The 16,359-nt window shown below is 39.9% G+C and overlaps 1 protein-coding gene across 1 annotated transcript in view; it reads left to right on the top strand.

Moving 5' to 3' along the window:
- LOC113016497 (cholecystokinin receptor-like) overlaps positions 1 to 14,484 on the top strand; it is a 69,214-nt gene extending 54,730 nt beyond the window's left edge. Inside the window, exons 4-5 of the mRNA XM_026159370.2 lie at positions 8,121 to 8,248; positions 10,068 to 14,484. Of these exons, the coding sequence (XP_026015155.1) occupies positions 8,121 to 8,248; positions 10,068 to 10,645 (706 nt within the window). The 3' untranslated portion in view covers positions 10,646 to 14,484. The remainder of the gene's footprint in view (positions 1 to 8,120; positions 8,249 to 10,067) is intronic.
- The last annotated feature ends 1,875 nt before the right edge of the window (positions 14,485 to 16,359 follow it).

The following is a 16,359-nucleotide window of genomic DNA, read 5'->3' as shown; positions in this document are numbered from 1 at the left end:
TGCACTTACACATCATGTTCACTGACAAAGTTGCAAAAAGTACTCTGAAACGATGACTAATCTTATTCATTATTCACTCCACGTTTTGATCTGAGCAGATAACATTTTGCATTAAAAAGGAAACTGTATGGTTCTAACATTATGAATGGAGTGTCTTTGACTCTGTCGATTTTTCATTATCAGCGTTGGACCTTTATTTAGACCTAAAATACATCTAAATCGTATCTAAATTACAGCTGATCAACTATTCAGATCAGAGCTCTGATTTTCAGTAGATAAACGAGTGCAAGATTTGGGTCTAAAACAGAAGCCTATGTTAGTGTTGCACATCTGCATTCCTTTTAATAGCTATCTGTAGGTGACTTAGGTGATTGGTAAATGGACTGGTTCTCACATTACATTACTTTTCTACTCTACTAGAGCACTCAAAGCATGTTATTCATAAAGGCACTCTTTTCTATGCCTAAGTGCTTTCTATCTAACATTCAATGCAACTGCAAAAAAACTTGTTGTTCTGTTGTTGGCCTTTCAATTTAGCTCTTGCCGCAGCCAGAATAAAAGTCACGAAAGAACAGATTTTCTCTATCGTGAAACTGTATTAATAATAATGACAGCTCTTCACTATAGCCAGTGTAATATGTTGATCGTTATTATCATTTTGCACTTCTTCCTCATGAAGGTGTGCGCTGTCACTCCCTTTCCTGTTCAAGCACTTCTTCAACCAGTTAGCATTCTACCAACGCAAAACATTATCAATGGCAGATTAAGTTCTGCACACAGGCATCACTCTGGGAGCCAAAAACTACATAGACTAATGTGGTACCATAAATTCTGCTGGAGGCTTCACCATGGGACTTCCTACTCAGTGAAACTATGGTGGATTTCTTTTTATGTACAATCTCTGCTTCTATCTCAGACTTAATAAAGCAAAGCATAGCTGGATTTTACAATTTTATTTAAAGATGACTCTTGCAATTAATTTATTAATTCTTCTTTTTGTTTGTTTTAGTAGTTTTCAGATGCATAACCATACAGCTAAAATCCACAACCTTAGAGACAATTTGAAGATGTATTAAGTTCTCGACCTTATCGTCCAACTAAAATCTGAGATATAAATAAAGCTGAACAAATATCCTTTGTAGCCATTTGAAGAGTTTTGAAGAGCCCCCTTTTGATCTTAACATAAACTACTGCTGGAAAGCTTGGGATCATTCTCAGATGTCCTCATTTTTGAAAGAAAAGCACATTTTTTTTCTCTAATTTAAAATTAAATTGACCAAAATTGTTGTGAATGGAAAATAATGATTATGACACAGTGGAACAGTTGTTCGCACTGTTGCCTCACAGCAAGGGTTTGAATCTGCCAGCTGGCCGGGCCTTTCTGTGTGGAGCGTCCATGCTCTCCCTGCGCTTCCATGGGTTTTCTCCGTGTGCTTCCTCCCACAATCCAAAGACATCCATGTAACTGCTATATCAGCTGTAATGGTTTCTTTGTGTCTGTGTTGGCCCTGTGATGGACTAGCAACCTGACTGGGACATACCCTGGGTCTTGCCCAGAGACAGCTGGGACACGCTCCAGCCACCCCCAACAACCCTGGATTGAGTGAGTGGCTAAGAAAACAGACAGATGTAATCAATCATTATAAAATCATTAATGGTTTAATGACTAAATGGTTTAATCTGTGTAGGCCTAGAAACAGCCATCACTCCTTTTTTTCAGTGACACATTGGGTTCCCTAATGCTATTTGATCACGTGAAAGACCAAATTGATCATGATTGCACAACTGAAAACTGTTGTGCTAATTAAAAAGCAATAAATTTGGCTTGTTACGTTTTCTGGAGCATCAGCCTCTGTGGGTTCGATTATAGTATATAAATGGGCAAAAATAAAGAGCCGTGAGATATGCTAAGTATTTTTGAAGAATATTCCCAAAGGGAAAACTGCCAAAAACAACCCTCAAGATGGTAATGATACCAGACATTTTTAGTGACTCTAACCTTTAAAACACTGCAAACTGTAAAGCACTCTTTGACTCTTGTCTGTGAAGTGCTATATGACTAAATATTGTGTGCTTACTTGAAAGGATTCATGCACTCAAAACAGTAATCATCATCAGCCTCATCATCGGTGCTGTGCCTGTAGATAATCTGTCTGCAGCAGGTGTCTTTTGCCTAACACAGCATATTTCACTGTAACTGATGGTGAAGAAAATCCGTACGCCATGTTATGAGTAAAAATCTGGGACTTCAGGACTTCAGCATTCTGGGGTAAGGCCAGTCTAAAGCGTCAGCTCACTGATCACATTGGCCTACATGGGCGAGAATGCGTTTGAGGGAAAATGTTTGCTTTTAAACTATATTTTGCATCATTCACAAATATTAAATTAGCTTGACAATCCTTGATCATTTATGACTGTGTGCTGCATTGTAAATGCAACATTTAAACATTTCAAAAGGGCTCTTTGTTTCATTGTAAATCTGTTTTAGGATTTACTGCCAGGGTCTATTGGCCCAAATAACTCTACAGTTTATCTGTTTTGTTTTTTTAAAAATTGCCTCTAATTTCCTTCCCTGGAATCCAACTGAATGAGTCATTAATGCAAGCTGTTATTATGACCTCCATCCATCAAACCATCCAACCAATTCCTCAACTGCTTGAAACCTTTCCCAGCTGTCATTAGGCAAGAGATAGGGCACACGGGTCACCAGAGTGACCTGCAGTTACATTTTAGGAAAATGGTTTCTATTAATATTGAATTGCCTCGGTTATTGTCATTATAACATCAGAGTTTTTGGTTTCAAAACGCCACGCAGAGCAAATAAAAAGTTGAACCCTGAAACATGTAGTTTAGAATCTTCCTTTATAGAGTCGGTTTAGTTTAGTTGGAGAACTTTTGACTCGACTACTTGCTGCTGTTACACGTGTTCGTTTCTGATAACCTTCAAGTTTTTGGCGCCGTGAACACCTGTAAACGGTAAATGGCCTGCATTTGTATAGCGCTTTACTTAGTTCCTAAGGACCCCAAAGTGCTTTACACTACATTCAGTCATTCACCCATTCACACACACATTCACACACTGGTGATAGCAAGCTACATTGTAGCCACAGCTGCCCTGTGGCGCACTGACAGAGGCGAGTGACACCTGTAGTCTGACTTAATACAATCAGTGTTTTATTTTCTGAACACTGCTATGCTTTGCTCATTTACTTTCTGGTCTGAATAATAAAGCCTTTTACATTAAAAAAAAAAGAGCCTCCTGCTTTGTGGCGACCCTCCAGCAGGTGCACTATTAGCTGAGTTAGTGCTTTCCAGCTCTGACTGAACAGGACTGGAAATTAAAAGTGCAAAAGAAATTTATGACATATGCACCATCATTTTCTTTGATGATTAATGCGAGCCAAACGCATCTTTCCTGCTTGATAATCATGTTGCTTTCAGGTGATGTGGGAAAAGAGGTAGCTATGAATATTCAACATGTTTTTTTCCCTCTGCTTCAGCTCTACCCATCTGGGTTTTCCCTTTGAGGCAAAACAAGCGCAGATCCACTACTGCTGTTTTTAAATGCTGTTTCCACACTCCCGCGTGGTCACTTCCACACAGCTTTTGTCTAACAGATTTTCCACAGTATTAAACTGCCAGCTGATAGACGCCTTTATTTATTTTTTTATTTTTAATGAGAAGTGCTGAGTTCAGAGAGTTGCCCAAGCAGACATTAGAATATCAGACAATGAATGAAACATGGCCTCTTCCTGTGTGCTGTCGCTTTTATGTGCTGACTGATGCACCGCAGACACCGGCAGTTAAGAAGAGCATTCTCTCATTACTACCAATCAAATGGGAGATCTGGCTGCATCTACTCAGCGCCGGTCCATTTATTTATTACCTTGCTTGTGCGTGCTCGTGTTTTGCTTTACTTGTACACGCCACCTTCTCCTCTCTCTCTAATACACACATTCGTTCATTCGATTCACTAATACAGTCTCTGGTTTTCCAGTCCCAGGTGGGAAAACTCAGCAGCTTTCAAACAAAGCTCCAGAGCGTCGAAGGACTTCCACAGAATATGTGCGGAGGGGTTTCCGTCAGATACTGTGACAGAGCTGACAGAGGCTCTAAGCCCTTTGAACCTTTTTGCACTACTCAGAAATTCCTCTGTCAACATTTTGCTCTGCTTTTTTCTTTTTTTTGCTCTACACTCAGTTCATAACTTTTTCTTTGATGTGCCACCAATCTAAGCACTGCAGAAAGCTGGGATTGGTATTCTTTGTCGTCTGTGAATAGAAAACATTCGTGTACCCAGTCTAAATCAGTTGAAAACATCCCCAATAATTAGATAATCTTTTAACTGTATTTGTAAATGTTATGTGCACATTTACATACAAACCGGACACTCTGGGTTTAATAGTTTACAGCCTTTTTTATCAGCAGCATAAGAGCCACACAGAAAGTTCTAATATTTAACTCTCGCACATTGGTTTAAAGTGGAACACAATTAAAATCATTGGCGTTATTCAGTGGTTTGAGTGGAGATTCTTGCTATTGATCTCAAATGACCAAGTTATCTAACTGCAGCAAACAGCTGATGTGTACTAAATGCTCATTTACAACTACACGCTTCTACCTGGACAGCATTAGTAGCTTATTTATCTAATTTTCATTCGACTCATCAACGGTCTGATTCAAGCTGTTTAAGGTCACTTTACCCTTCACTTAAGACAGCTTTCCAGCTAGTTTGTGTTTAGCAGTTCTGGGGTACTGAGTATTAGACATGATTGAGACATAAGTGTGTTTGGGACTTTTTAATCCCATTGCAATTATAAACAAGTGTTAAACTGGGCTGAAATGATCCAGAATGGCATTCTGGCCCCTTCAATTAGTGAGCAATAGAATCTTGTAGACAGGTTAATAATGCGAATGACTGTCAAATGGACCAGTTCTTACTTGTGCTGCAGACTCTTGTTGCTTCCCGCGGCGGTATGGAAACACTTGCAGTAATAAGAAAATATTGTTAGCCCACGGGCTGCTTACATCTTCAGTGCATTCATTTGGCCTTCTCTTCCCAGTGATGCGTTTATGGTGCAGATGTAAAAAAAACAACGTTTAAGTCATGCTATGATACTCAGCATCCAGATAGGAGCTACTGAAGACAGGCAAGCATAAATGGATTTTTTTTAGGTGCCAAGTCCTTTCCACTGGAACTTTTCAAACAGCTTGACAAACATGACCAAACACACAAACTGTGTCGGTGCAGTTTGTTGCACAGCGTGCCTGCTAGCGAATGTTGAGTTTCCCACTCTTAGTGTTGCGCACAGGAGAGGAAGATGAGAGGTTATTTTCAAAAGTTAGGACTGCACACCAAATCCATTGTTCTAATTCGTTTTAAAGTTTTTAAGTCAGATATTGAATCTATGCATGCTGTGCTGCTGAATTATGTTTTTGTGAAATGTTTTGCAGAACAAATTGAAGTAGGTCTAAACTCATTTTGTGATAATACTGTACTAGACAGTTTGGTGCTGATTAGATTCACTCACTAAATTCTACCTTTTATCCTTATAGTATCTACAGGTTGGATCTCATCTTTACAGCTACAGTACCTCTCAGAACAGGCTCTGCCGCGTATCCAGGGCTAACACACAGACAACCATTCACACTCACATTCACACCTATGGGCAATTTGGAGTTTCCAATAAACTTATCCCCACTAACTGCATGTCTTTGGACTGTGGGAGGAAGCCCCGGCCGGAGAGTGGAATTGAACTCTTGTTGCTGTGAGGCAAACCACTGTGGCACTGTGCTCAATTTAACCCCGAATTATGTATATGTTGTTGTTTGAATATGGTAGTTGAAACAGTGTGAAAAAGTAGTTGCAGCCTTTTATCACATTTAAATGTTTCAGATCATCAAATAAATTTAAATTCTAGACAAACATAGCCTGAGTAAATACAAAATTCAGTTTTTAAATTATGATTTCATTTATTAAGGAAAAAAAAAACTATCCAAACCAAACTGATCCGAGGTGGTAAAGTAATTAACTTCCTGTTTAAGTCATAAATTAACTGCTATTATCCACTATTTTTTTGAAACCTGAGAGATGAGATTCAGTTTCACTAGCCTCACCCAGGCCCGATTTCTATTTAAACAGGACCTGTCTGACAAAGCGAAATAGGCTAAAAACGTCAAAAAGCAACACATCATGCCATAATCTAAAGAAACAACTGAAAAGCACGCCACTGATATCTAGTGAGGAAAGGGAAAGACATCTCTAAGGCTTTGTTGAGCCATTTCTAAGTCCTGTGAACCACAGTCAGAGCTTTAATCCAAAAAGTGAAAACAATTCAAACAGTGTTAACCTTCCCAGGAGTCGTCACCCTACCAAAATTACTCCAACTCCACGCTGATGACTTATCCAGGAGGTCACAAAAGAACTCAGAACAACATCCAGAGAACTACATGCCTCACTTGCCTTAGTTAGGGTCATGATTCAATAATACGAAAGAATCTGAGCAAAAATGGCATTCATGGGAGGGTTCTAAGAAGAAAAACACAGCTGACTGAAAAGAACTCAATCACATCTTTGAGGGGAAAAAACATCTGGGATACTCTGTGGACTGGTGAGACAAAAATTGAGCAGAACCAAAAATGAGCTTTTTGGGACGTATGCATCATTTGGCATAAAACTCACACCAACAGTCAGACATGGTGGTGGCAGTGTGCTAGTGGGCCGGGGCTGCTTTCTTCCTTCAGGACTTGATACAAATTAGTTATAATTGATGGAACCATGATTTGTGCTCTCTATCAGACAATGATATAAATGATTCTCCTGAAGGAGAATACCGAGCCATCAGTTCATGCCCTGAAGCTCAAGTGCACTTGTGCACCCACTTATACAGTGGGTCAATGATCTGAAATACATCAGCAATGGTGTGAATGGTTTGAAAAACAAAATGAAGGTTTTGGAGTGGCCTTGTCAAAGTCGGAGTCAAATCAGATTGAGATGCTTTGGAAATGATTTATATTTTAGTGTGGCTAATGTGCAAAAAACTAAGAAATAAAGAAGCAGGCAAATATCTTTTCACAGTGCTGAAGCTACAAAAAAAGACAACTACCAAAAAGATTTAACTCAAATGTACTATATTTTATACCTGGCAGTATAGTGGTTGGCAATGTTTTAGACACCACCCATGGCCGTAAGAATGGATGGATAGTTTTATAACTTGTAATATTTGATATTTTTGCCTTTTACCTGTAGAAAATGTTGAGAAACTGAGAAATTTGTCTTTTGAACAAGTTTTTACTGGGTGAGAGGTGATCATAGTCTTTTTGTTAGCAAACATTTTTCTAAGTAAAGCAAAACTAAACATATAAAATACATTTTTATGCAGATGACATAGTCCTGCATGGACAGGATTCTTCAGCGCCAACTTATCAAACTAAGGATTGTATTTTTCCAGTGTTTTTCAGACATGTCTTAAGATCCTCAAACTTGTACTGATTGATGACAAAACAAAAACAGTACTTTCTACACTATGATCTTCTAATCTACATATGTTGGGATATTGACACTGGAAAAAGCATGGTGCAAAGCCCTGTTGTGTCATGCATCTCAAAAAGGTGTTTAAGGAAAGAATTTGTAGTAATTATTATGCCAGTTGGTCTTCATGTACAGTAAGTAAGTTAAAACTTCATACTGTTGTTCTGGTCTTCCAATAAGGCTGCGGCAAAAAAAACCAAAAAAACCCCACTACTGGTGATATATACAAACGCTGCAGCATCAAGAGTATCACCAGAGGTAAACAGCTCAAAGAAAAACAGAGTGTAAAGGCGGGTTACACTGCAGGGTGCTGAGGGGGGTCATGGTCTGCAGAGAGGAGCTGCAGAACTGACCTGAGATGCTGCAGTACATTTTGCTAAGAAGCAAAGGGGGTAAAGATAACTGTTGGGAGGAGCATCTGTAGGGCCTTTAGCCCATCTCCTGGATGTGCATGGCAATACAGAGGCAAGAGAAAAACAGTTACGCTCACAAGCAAATTTTTCAGCTGGATTTCTTCAGCTTTGAGGACTGATTTAGTTGCAAATCTGTGATTTTTACACCCCTTTTATTCCATTCTGGCTGTTTTCAGGTACGTGCTGCTGCTGCTCATTCTGTTCTTTATCCCGGGAGTGGTGATGAGTATAGCCTATGGTCTGATCTCCAGAGAGCTCTACCGGGGCATTCAGTTTGAGCTGGGCCAGAGCAAGGAGGCAACTGGTGAGATCCATTATACATTTAATCCAATTGTGAAAGGATTGTTGTTTGCATTGATTTAACTTGTAGTGAAGATGAAAAATCACTTTCTCCAGACCCAAATGGGGCTGCCATAAATTACATGTGGAAGGCAGGAAACAATCAGAAGGGCCAGTAAATGTTCCCCGACTATAAATGGCTAGTAAATATAAGACATATGCTATTGTGAAAATAAACATGTGCCTACTTGAGTTTTATTGTTATGCACTTAGATAGCACACTGTCATTTCCAGGCAACAGCAGCAAATAAATATTTCTACACATATACAAAGGGACATTTGTGTAATCTGCCTCAAGCAGAGAATGACATATTTTGTTGCTACCTGGAGGTTCTGCACCTGTTCCATCCAAAAATATACTCCACTGTCCTTGGAACCACTCGGGTTGTTGTCTTGCGGCTGATATTCTCCATTTAAACAGAAACAGAAAAAAATATATCTGCTATAGCTGAAATACGGTCACTTTAGGTCAATTATAACTGCTGCTATAACTGTGTGTATCAGCAGCACCAGTTTCCATGGAGTCCAGTCTTGAGTGTGATTCATCAAGGTGGGGAACATGTGAAACAGAATTCAGTAGTGATGGTAATTTATTACTGAAATAAAATTAGAAAATAGATCGTAGCAAAATAAACTTCCATCCTTGCATGGAATTCCACATGGAGTTGAATCATTTAGAGTTGGGTTAGGGTTATTTTAAGCTACAGGATAATTATGCAATTTTCAGACACTAGCAGACGGTGCGTTGCAAATCAGGTTTTACATTTTGGTTGGCATCACAGTCATTTTGTTTAAATGTGTTTCATTCAGGTGTTCTAAAAAGATGAAAGCGTGTAAGAATGGAAATGAACCTTTCAAAGCCATTGCCACATTGTTTCCACTGTAGAAGTGTGAACAAACAGAAATGAAGGCTAAAGTGCTCCAAGCAATTTGTTATATTGTTACACTACTGAGAAATCTAATGTCATTAATGCTTAACTTTGGAAACGTTACACCCAAGAACTGCATGTGAAGTAAACCCAAACACACCTGCTAATCCATGATTAAGATCAGAGGAAAGCCTGGTTTCTGCCTGACATCTCTTCCTGTTAAAAGGGAGTTCTTCATCCCCGCCGTTGACTAGTTCTTGTTCACATGGGTTATACATACAGAGAGTGTTTGAGGGTAAGATTTAACAAAATAAGTATTTAAGATTAAGTTTAGAAATGTTATTTCATCCATCCATCCATCCATCCATCCATTCATCCATCCATCCATCCATCCATCCATTTTCTTCCACTTATTCAATTCAGGGTTGCAGGGAGGGGTGGAGCCTATCCTAGCCACAATTTTATTCATTTTACAAATTACTTTGATTTTGATGATTATTTCGTTAAAGATCATGAGGTAGAATATATTTTTAGAACCTACTAATAAACAAATAGTGAAATTAGTTCTCCAAACTCTGGACATACTGAAGCTATGTGTCAAAATATCGGTATAGCTAAACAGCTAATGTTAACGTGTGCTGGCCAGGATAGCATTTATGATAACTGTTTAATACTTAAATGTTGTTCAAATGGGAGATTTATCGACCCCTGAAATTCCTCCTAAAGGGTTTGTTTAGTGTTATGAAATTTAACCACTTCAGTTGTTAGTGAGGGGAGGTGGGGTTTTTCTAACTGTCTGCAGCTGTGTCAGCTGCAGGAAGCCAAAATGTATTGTAATCATGTGTCACCTGTTTCTGTTAATGACACGTGATTTAAGGTGACTCAAACTTACGCTTTCCCCCTGTACTTCTACAGGCCAGAAAAATGGTGTAGACAGACCTTTGACAGGGCCGAATGACGATGATGATGGCTGCTACATCCAGGTATCCAAAAAGCCCTCCTCTTCTGTGGAGCTTCCCACCCTCTCTGCCTCATCTAGCACCGTGCAGGTCAAGACTGAGCGCGCCCGCAGCAACACCTCCGAGGCTAAGCTGCAGGCTAAGAGGCGCGTCATCCGCATGCTGATGGTGATCGTAGCACTCTTCTTCATCTGCTGGATGCCCTTGTTCACAGTCAATACCTGGAAAGCCTTTGACATGAAGTCTGTCACCAAAGCCCTCTCAGGAGCACCCATCTCTTTCATCCACCTCCTGTCCTACACGTCGGCCTGTGTCAACCCCATCATTTACTGCTTCATGAACACACGTTTTCGCAAGGCTCTGCTGTCCACTTTTGCCTGCTGCAGTCGCAACCGTCTGTGCCGCAAATGCTGTTGGTGCAGTGGGAGGGAAGGTGGGGAAGACGGCATCAATGCCACCTCCATGGGCACATCGATGGCGACCTCAATGTCCAAGTTCAGCTACACCACTGTAAGCACCACCGGCACCTGCTAAGCCTCGAGGAGGGCCGGGTGGTCGCATCAGTGGCTGTGGTTACAGTGTATGTGCCATCTGTTTTATTTTTTCCCTGTTTTTTTTTTTTAATCTTCTGTTTGTCACTCTTCATCTTATTATGGTGTGAGTCATGTGCTGAGTAATATCCATGCCCTTGCTTAGAGGTCTTTTTCAAAGGTCTTCTTTAAATTCTTCGTGCATGGTTGCAGAATGTGAAGTGGAGAAAATACTGTTTCTTTTTGGTGACATCCTTTTACTCCAGTTTAACTAGCAGCATCTGCTTTGTTGCATCCTGAAAAGAACATCAAGTGCCTGTGCTCTTTGTGTGGCTTTGTTTGTTCGCTAGCTGGGACGGACATTTTAGTGGGAAAACTATGTTGAAAATATAAATTCTGTGTACATATTATTCTGTCTTTAAGTTTATTTAAGGTGAACGTTTTGATGGAGACTGCTAAATAATGAAGACCGGCTAACCTACTGCGAATGGAAGGATTTCGGTTCCATTTTTGTTCATCTTCAGTCATTCAGGGCATCTTTTTCTGGTGCCAGTATTATTATTACTATTATTTTATTTTTATATTCATTAATCATTTATCTTATCATTAATATTAATGCTAATTAATCACTAGCCTATTTATTTATGACCATTTTCCCACTTGATATTATGGCTTTTGAATGAGTACTACCATGCAGGGAGTGCAGAATTATTAGGCAAGTTGTATTTTTGAGGAATAATTTTATTATTGAACAACAACCATGTTCTCAATGAACCCAAAAAACTCATTAATATCAAAGCTGAATGTTCTTGGAAGTAGTGTTTAGTTTGTTTTTAGTTTTAGCTATTTTAGGGGGATATCTGTGTGTGCAGGTGACTATTACTGTGCATAATTATTAGGCAACTTAACAAAAAACAAATATATACCCATTTCAATTATTTATTTTTACCAGTGAAACCAATATAACATCTCCACATACACAAATATACATTTCTGACATTCAAAAACAAAACAAAAACAAATCAGCGACCAATATAGCCACCTTTCTTTGCAAGGACACTCAAAAGCCTGCCATCCATGGATTCTGTCAGTGTTTTGATCTGTTCACCATCAACATTGCGTGCAGCAGCAACCACAGCCTCCCAGACACTGTTCAGAGAGGTGTACTGTTTTCCCTCCTTGTAAATCTCACATTTGATGATGGACCACAGGTTCTCAATGGGGTTCAGATCAGGTGAACAAGGTGGCCATGTCATTAGTTTTTCTTCTTTTATACCCTTTCTTGCCAGCCACGCTGTGGAGTACTTGGACGCGTGTGATGGAGCATTGTCCTGCATGAAAATCATGTTTTTCTTGAAGGATGCAGACTTCTTCCTGTACCACTGCTTGAAGAAGGTGTCTTCCAGAAACTGGCAGTAGGACTGGGAGTTGAGCTTGACTCCATCCTCAACCCGAAAAGGCCCCACAAGCTCATCTTTGATGATACCAGCCCAAACCAGTACTCCACCTCCACCTTGCTGGCGTCTGAGTCGGACTGGAGCTCTCTGCCCTTTACCAGCCACGGGCCCATCCATCTGGCCCATCAAGACTCACTCTCATTTCATCAGTCCATAAAACCTTAGAAAAACCAGTCTTGAGATATTTCTTGGCCCAGTCTTGACGTTTCAGCTTGTGTGTCTTGTTCAGTGGTGGTCGTCTTTCAGCCTTTCTTACCTTGGCCATGTCTCTGAGTATTGCACACCTTGTGCTTTTGGGCACTCCAGTGATGTTGCAGCTCTGAAATATGGCCAAACTGGTGGCAAGTGGCATCTTGGCAGCTGCACGCTTGACTTTTCTCAGTTCATGGGCAGTTATTTTGCGCCTTGGTTTTTCCACACACTTCTTGCGACCCTGTTGACTATTTTGATTGAAACGCTTGATTGTTCGATGATCACGCTTCAGAAGCTTTGAAATTTTGAGACTGCTGCATCCCTCTGCAAGATATCTCATTATTTTTGACTTTTCTGAGCCTGTCAAGTCCTTCTTTTGACCCATTTTGCCAAAGGAAAGGACGTTGCCTAATAATTATGCACACCTGATATAGGGTGTTGATGTCATTAGACCACACCCCTTCTCATTACAGAGATGCACATCACCTAATATGCTTAATTGGTAGTAGGCTTTTGAGCCTATACAGCCTGGAGTAAGACAACATGCATGAAGAGGATGAAGTGGACAAAATACTAATTTGCCTAATAATTCTGCACTCCCTGTATTTGGCCACAAGTAAAAGTTTTAATGGAAATGAAGTATAATATTGTTTTTTGGATGACATAATTGATCATTAACCTCCTAAGACCCGAACTTTTTCATGGCATGCATTTATATTTTCTCTTTGCTATTTGGGCTCATTGGGACCTGATGAATGTAAAAACAAAGAATTACATGATTTTTTTTTGCCTGATTTTTGTTTCTGAGAAAAATGAGATCCACATACGAGCACATTCGCTTTAAATTTTGATAGAACAGTGGCAGTCTAACGTCCTCGTAAGTGGATATCAGGCCCTTGTAGAGCAAAATTTTATATTTTGGTCTAGACAACAAAAAAATGTGATGTCCACATATGTGGACACCAGGTCCTAGGAGGTTAATTAATTATTGTGCTGTTTTGGGTAAACTGGGTAAATGTTTCCCCCCACTACACTTTCTTATACTACAGAAAGGAGAAAGGAACACAAGTTTTTAATTTTTCTATGTAATTAAAAACCTCAACGTGTACAATAAATGGCCCAAAAATCCATATCTCTTCATATACTTACTAATGTGAGAGCTTTAATGAAAGAGGTGAGGACTGTTCATCCACTTATTCTGCTTGTTTGAGGCCTGGTGGTAAGCGCATATCAGAAAATGTGAATCTGCCTGAAATCTCTGCAGCACAAAGTGCAACAGTTTAGTTGGGAATATTTAGCTAGTTTCTTCTTAAACTCACCAAATCAAAAGCAACTACTGTAGCGACTCAGCAGCAGTTTTAGAGGCTTTGCGGCACCTTAGAGGTCAACCATTCTCATGTTTAACTAAACTAAAGCTTTACATGTGTAATATATAACCAGCTGTTAAGAAGGTGAAAAAGAGAGAGAAAGCACAAATGTTTGGTGAAAACCTTGCTAGTAGCTAGCAAGAATGCTATAATGTAAAGCTGATCCTTCAGGGAAACAAAGGTATGAGATGGTCGGAGATAGTTGTTCAATACAGAAGTTTACCTACCTGCTAAGAATGAAAGGGGACCTGTTATTCTTTGCCTTACTTTATGTCATATGTGTAATGTATTAATGCTTGTTGTTCATGTATAGCAAAGGATCAAATACTTAGGCAAACATACATAAAATTAATCGCTGAAAGCAGAATGCTCAAGCTGTAAGCTGAAGAGAAAATGAATAATTTATATTAAAAAAAATTGGCAGCTGATGCCCAAAAGGAACAAGAAGGATGTTTACAAGGCACTGGATGCCCCTTTGCAGGCTTCTGAAAGCTGGTCAATCAGAGGAAACTGGGAAAGGAGGGAGCATAAAGAAACATGAGATAAAATGCCCTACAATCTAGCTTGGACAATGCAAAGCTATATCTGTGCATGAGGATAACAAAAAAAGATTGGTAAGAGTAATAGGTCCCCTTTTAACAGAAACATGTTCAACTGGAAGCAGGAGAGGAGGGACTGGGAAATGTTAATAGCTTGGAAAGTTTGCAAAGTGTGTTTATGTGTTGAAATTACTCTAGAAACCTCTTCGTTCAGTGTTGTATTGTACATGCGGTCATGCTGTCATGTCCAGAACTGAAAATGAAATAAAAACTAAATGAAAAAATAAATGCCTCACAATTTCAAAGAGTGGATTATTTTTCTCCTTTAAAATGTTTTTTTTTCCCAGTAAATCTTAATTACCCCCCCCCCCCCCAAAAAAAAAACAAATAAACAAACTAACAAACAAACTTTGTTATCACTCAGTTGATAATGTTACAATATAAGAAATTGACTGTACTAATATCATTGTAATTCCATCATTAGCAGTCGAAGGGCTATTCGGAGGCAGCATGAGAGAAGAAAAGGCAGGAGTGAAGCTGTGACAGTGGGGACTTTAAATGTAGTCACTATGCCTGGTAAAGCAAGAGAGCTGGCTAATATGATGGAGAGAAGAAAGGTAGAGGTATTTGTGTGTGCAGTTGATCTGGTGGAAGGCAAGCCAAGCCAGGAGCACTGGAATTGGATTCAAATTGTTCTACAATGGTAGGAAGCAGAAAAAGCAAAATGCAGTAGGAGCAACCTTAAAGAAAGAGTATGTTAATTGTGTTGTTGAGGTGAAGGTTACATAGGGTAATGAGTTTGTAGCTGGCAGTGTTGGGGAGTAACGGAATACATGTATCGCCGTTACGTATTTAAAATACAAAATATGAGTAACTGTATTCCGTTACAGTTACCGTTTAAAAAGGTGGTATTCAGAATACAGTTACTTTGTTGAAATAAATGGATTACACTGCGGTACTTTCCTGTTTCATTTTGTCGCGGGTCAGGACTGTTTGGGTTTTGTTTGACAGCTACGTTCTGTTGTTCCAGGCGGCAGCGTTACGGTTGCCATGGTTACAGGGCGACGCTCTCTCTCTCTCTCTGCGACTGTGTGTTTCCTGGGTGAGAGAGCACCTTTTCGTTGTTGCTGTTGTTGTGCTAAGCTAACAGGCAGAATGCTACAAGCATTCTGGGCGATCGTGGCTCAAGAGTTGGGAGTTCGCCTTGTAATCGGAAGGTTGCCGGTTCGAGCCTCTGTATATTTTATATATTTTATTATTATTATTATTATTATTATTATTATTATTATTATTATTATTTTTACTATTTAATTTGTAAAAATGTGTATACACACACACACACACACACACACACACACGTAGGAAGATATTTAGTATACACATCCAGAAATGCATACACTATTATATATTGTACATATATTTATTAGTTTCAGGTTGGCCATTCTTGTATTTTGCTCGTTTGTGTTGTTGTGTTTGCACATCTCTGTTGCTTGTGGGGCTCGCACACAAGAATTTCACTCGCATGTGCTGTGCCAGTGTGCCTGCACATGTGATGTGACAATAAAAGTGATTTGATTTGATTTGATTTGAGCCCCAGCTCGGACAGTCTCGGTCGTTGTGTCCTTGGGCAAGACACTTCACCCGTTGCCTACTGGTGGTGGTCAGAGGGCCCGGTGGCGCCAGTGTCCGGCAGCCTCGCCTCTGTCAGTGCGCCCCAGGGTGGCTGTGGCTACAATGTAGCACCAGTGTGTGAATAGGTGGATGACTGGATATGTAAAGCGCTTTGGGGTCCTTAGGGACTAGTAAAGCGCTATATAAATACAGGCCATTTACCATTTATAGCTCTAAAGAATGTAGCATCATGGGCAGTGTAGTCCGTATTGCTGGGAGAATGGACTGCCATACACGTTATGGGTCTCTGAGCGCGAGGAGGGAGAAAAAGGGGAGTGGAAAGGTACGAGTTGTCATCGAGCAGAAACGGGAGCTGGAAGCATGTAAATATAATAATAACCACTTCAGCCAATAAGAGTGCCTGACGAGCCCAGTTGTAAGTAAGCTATTAAGACTCGACTGTACACAGTGTTCGTGTTTTCCTCCGAAAACAATAAGTTCCGTTGGAGCAGCCTTTCAACGCCTCTCTTTGTCTCTCGCTAGCAAAGTCGA

Source organism: Astatotilapia calliptera, chromosome 23 (assembly GCF_964374335.1).
Source record: "Astatotilapia calliptera chromosome 23, fAstCal68.1, whole genome shotgun sequence".
NCBI lineage: Eukaryota > Metazoa > Chordata > Actinopteri > Cichliformes > Cichlidae > Astatotilapia > Astatotilapia calliptera.
This window is presented reverse-complemented; position numbering and strand designations above follow the sequence as displayed.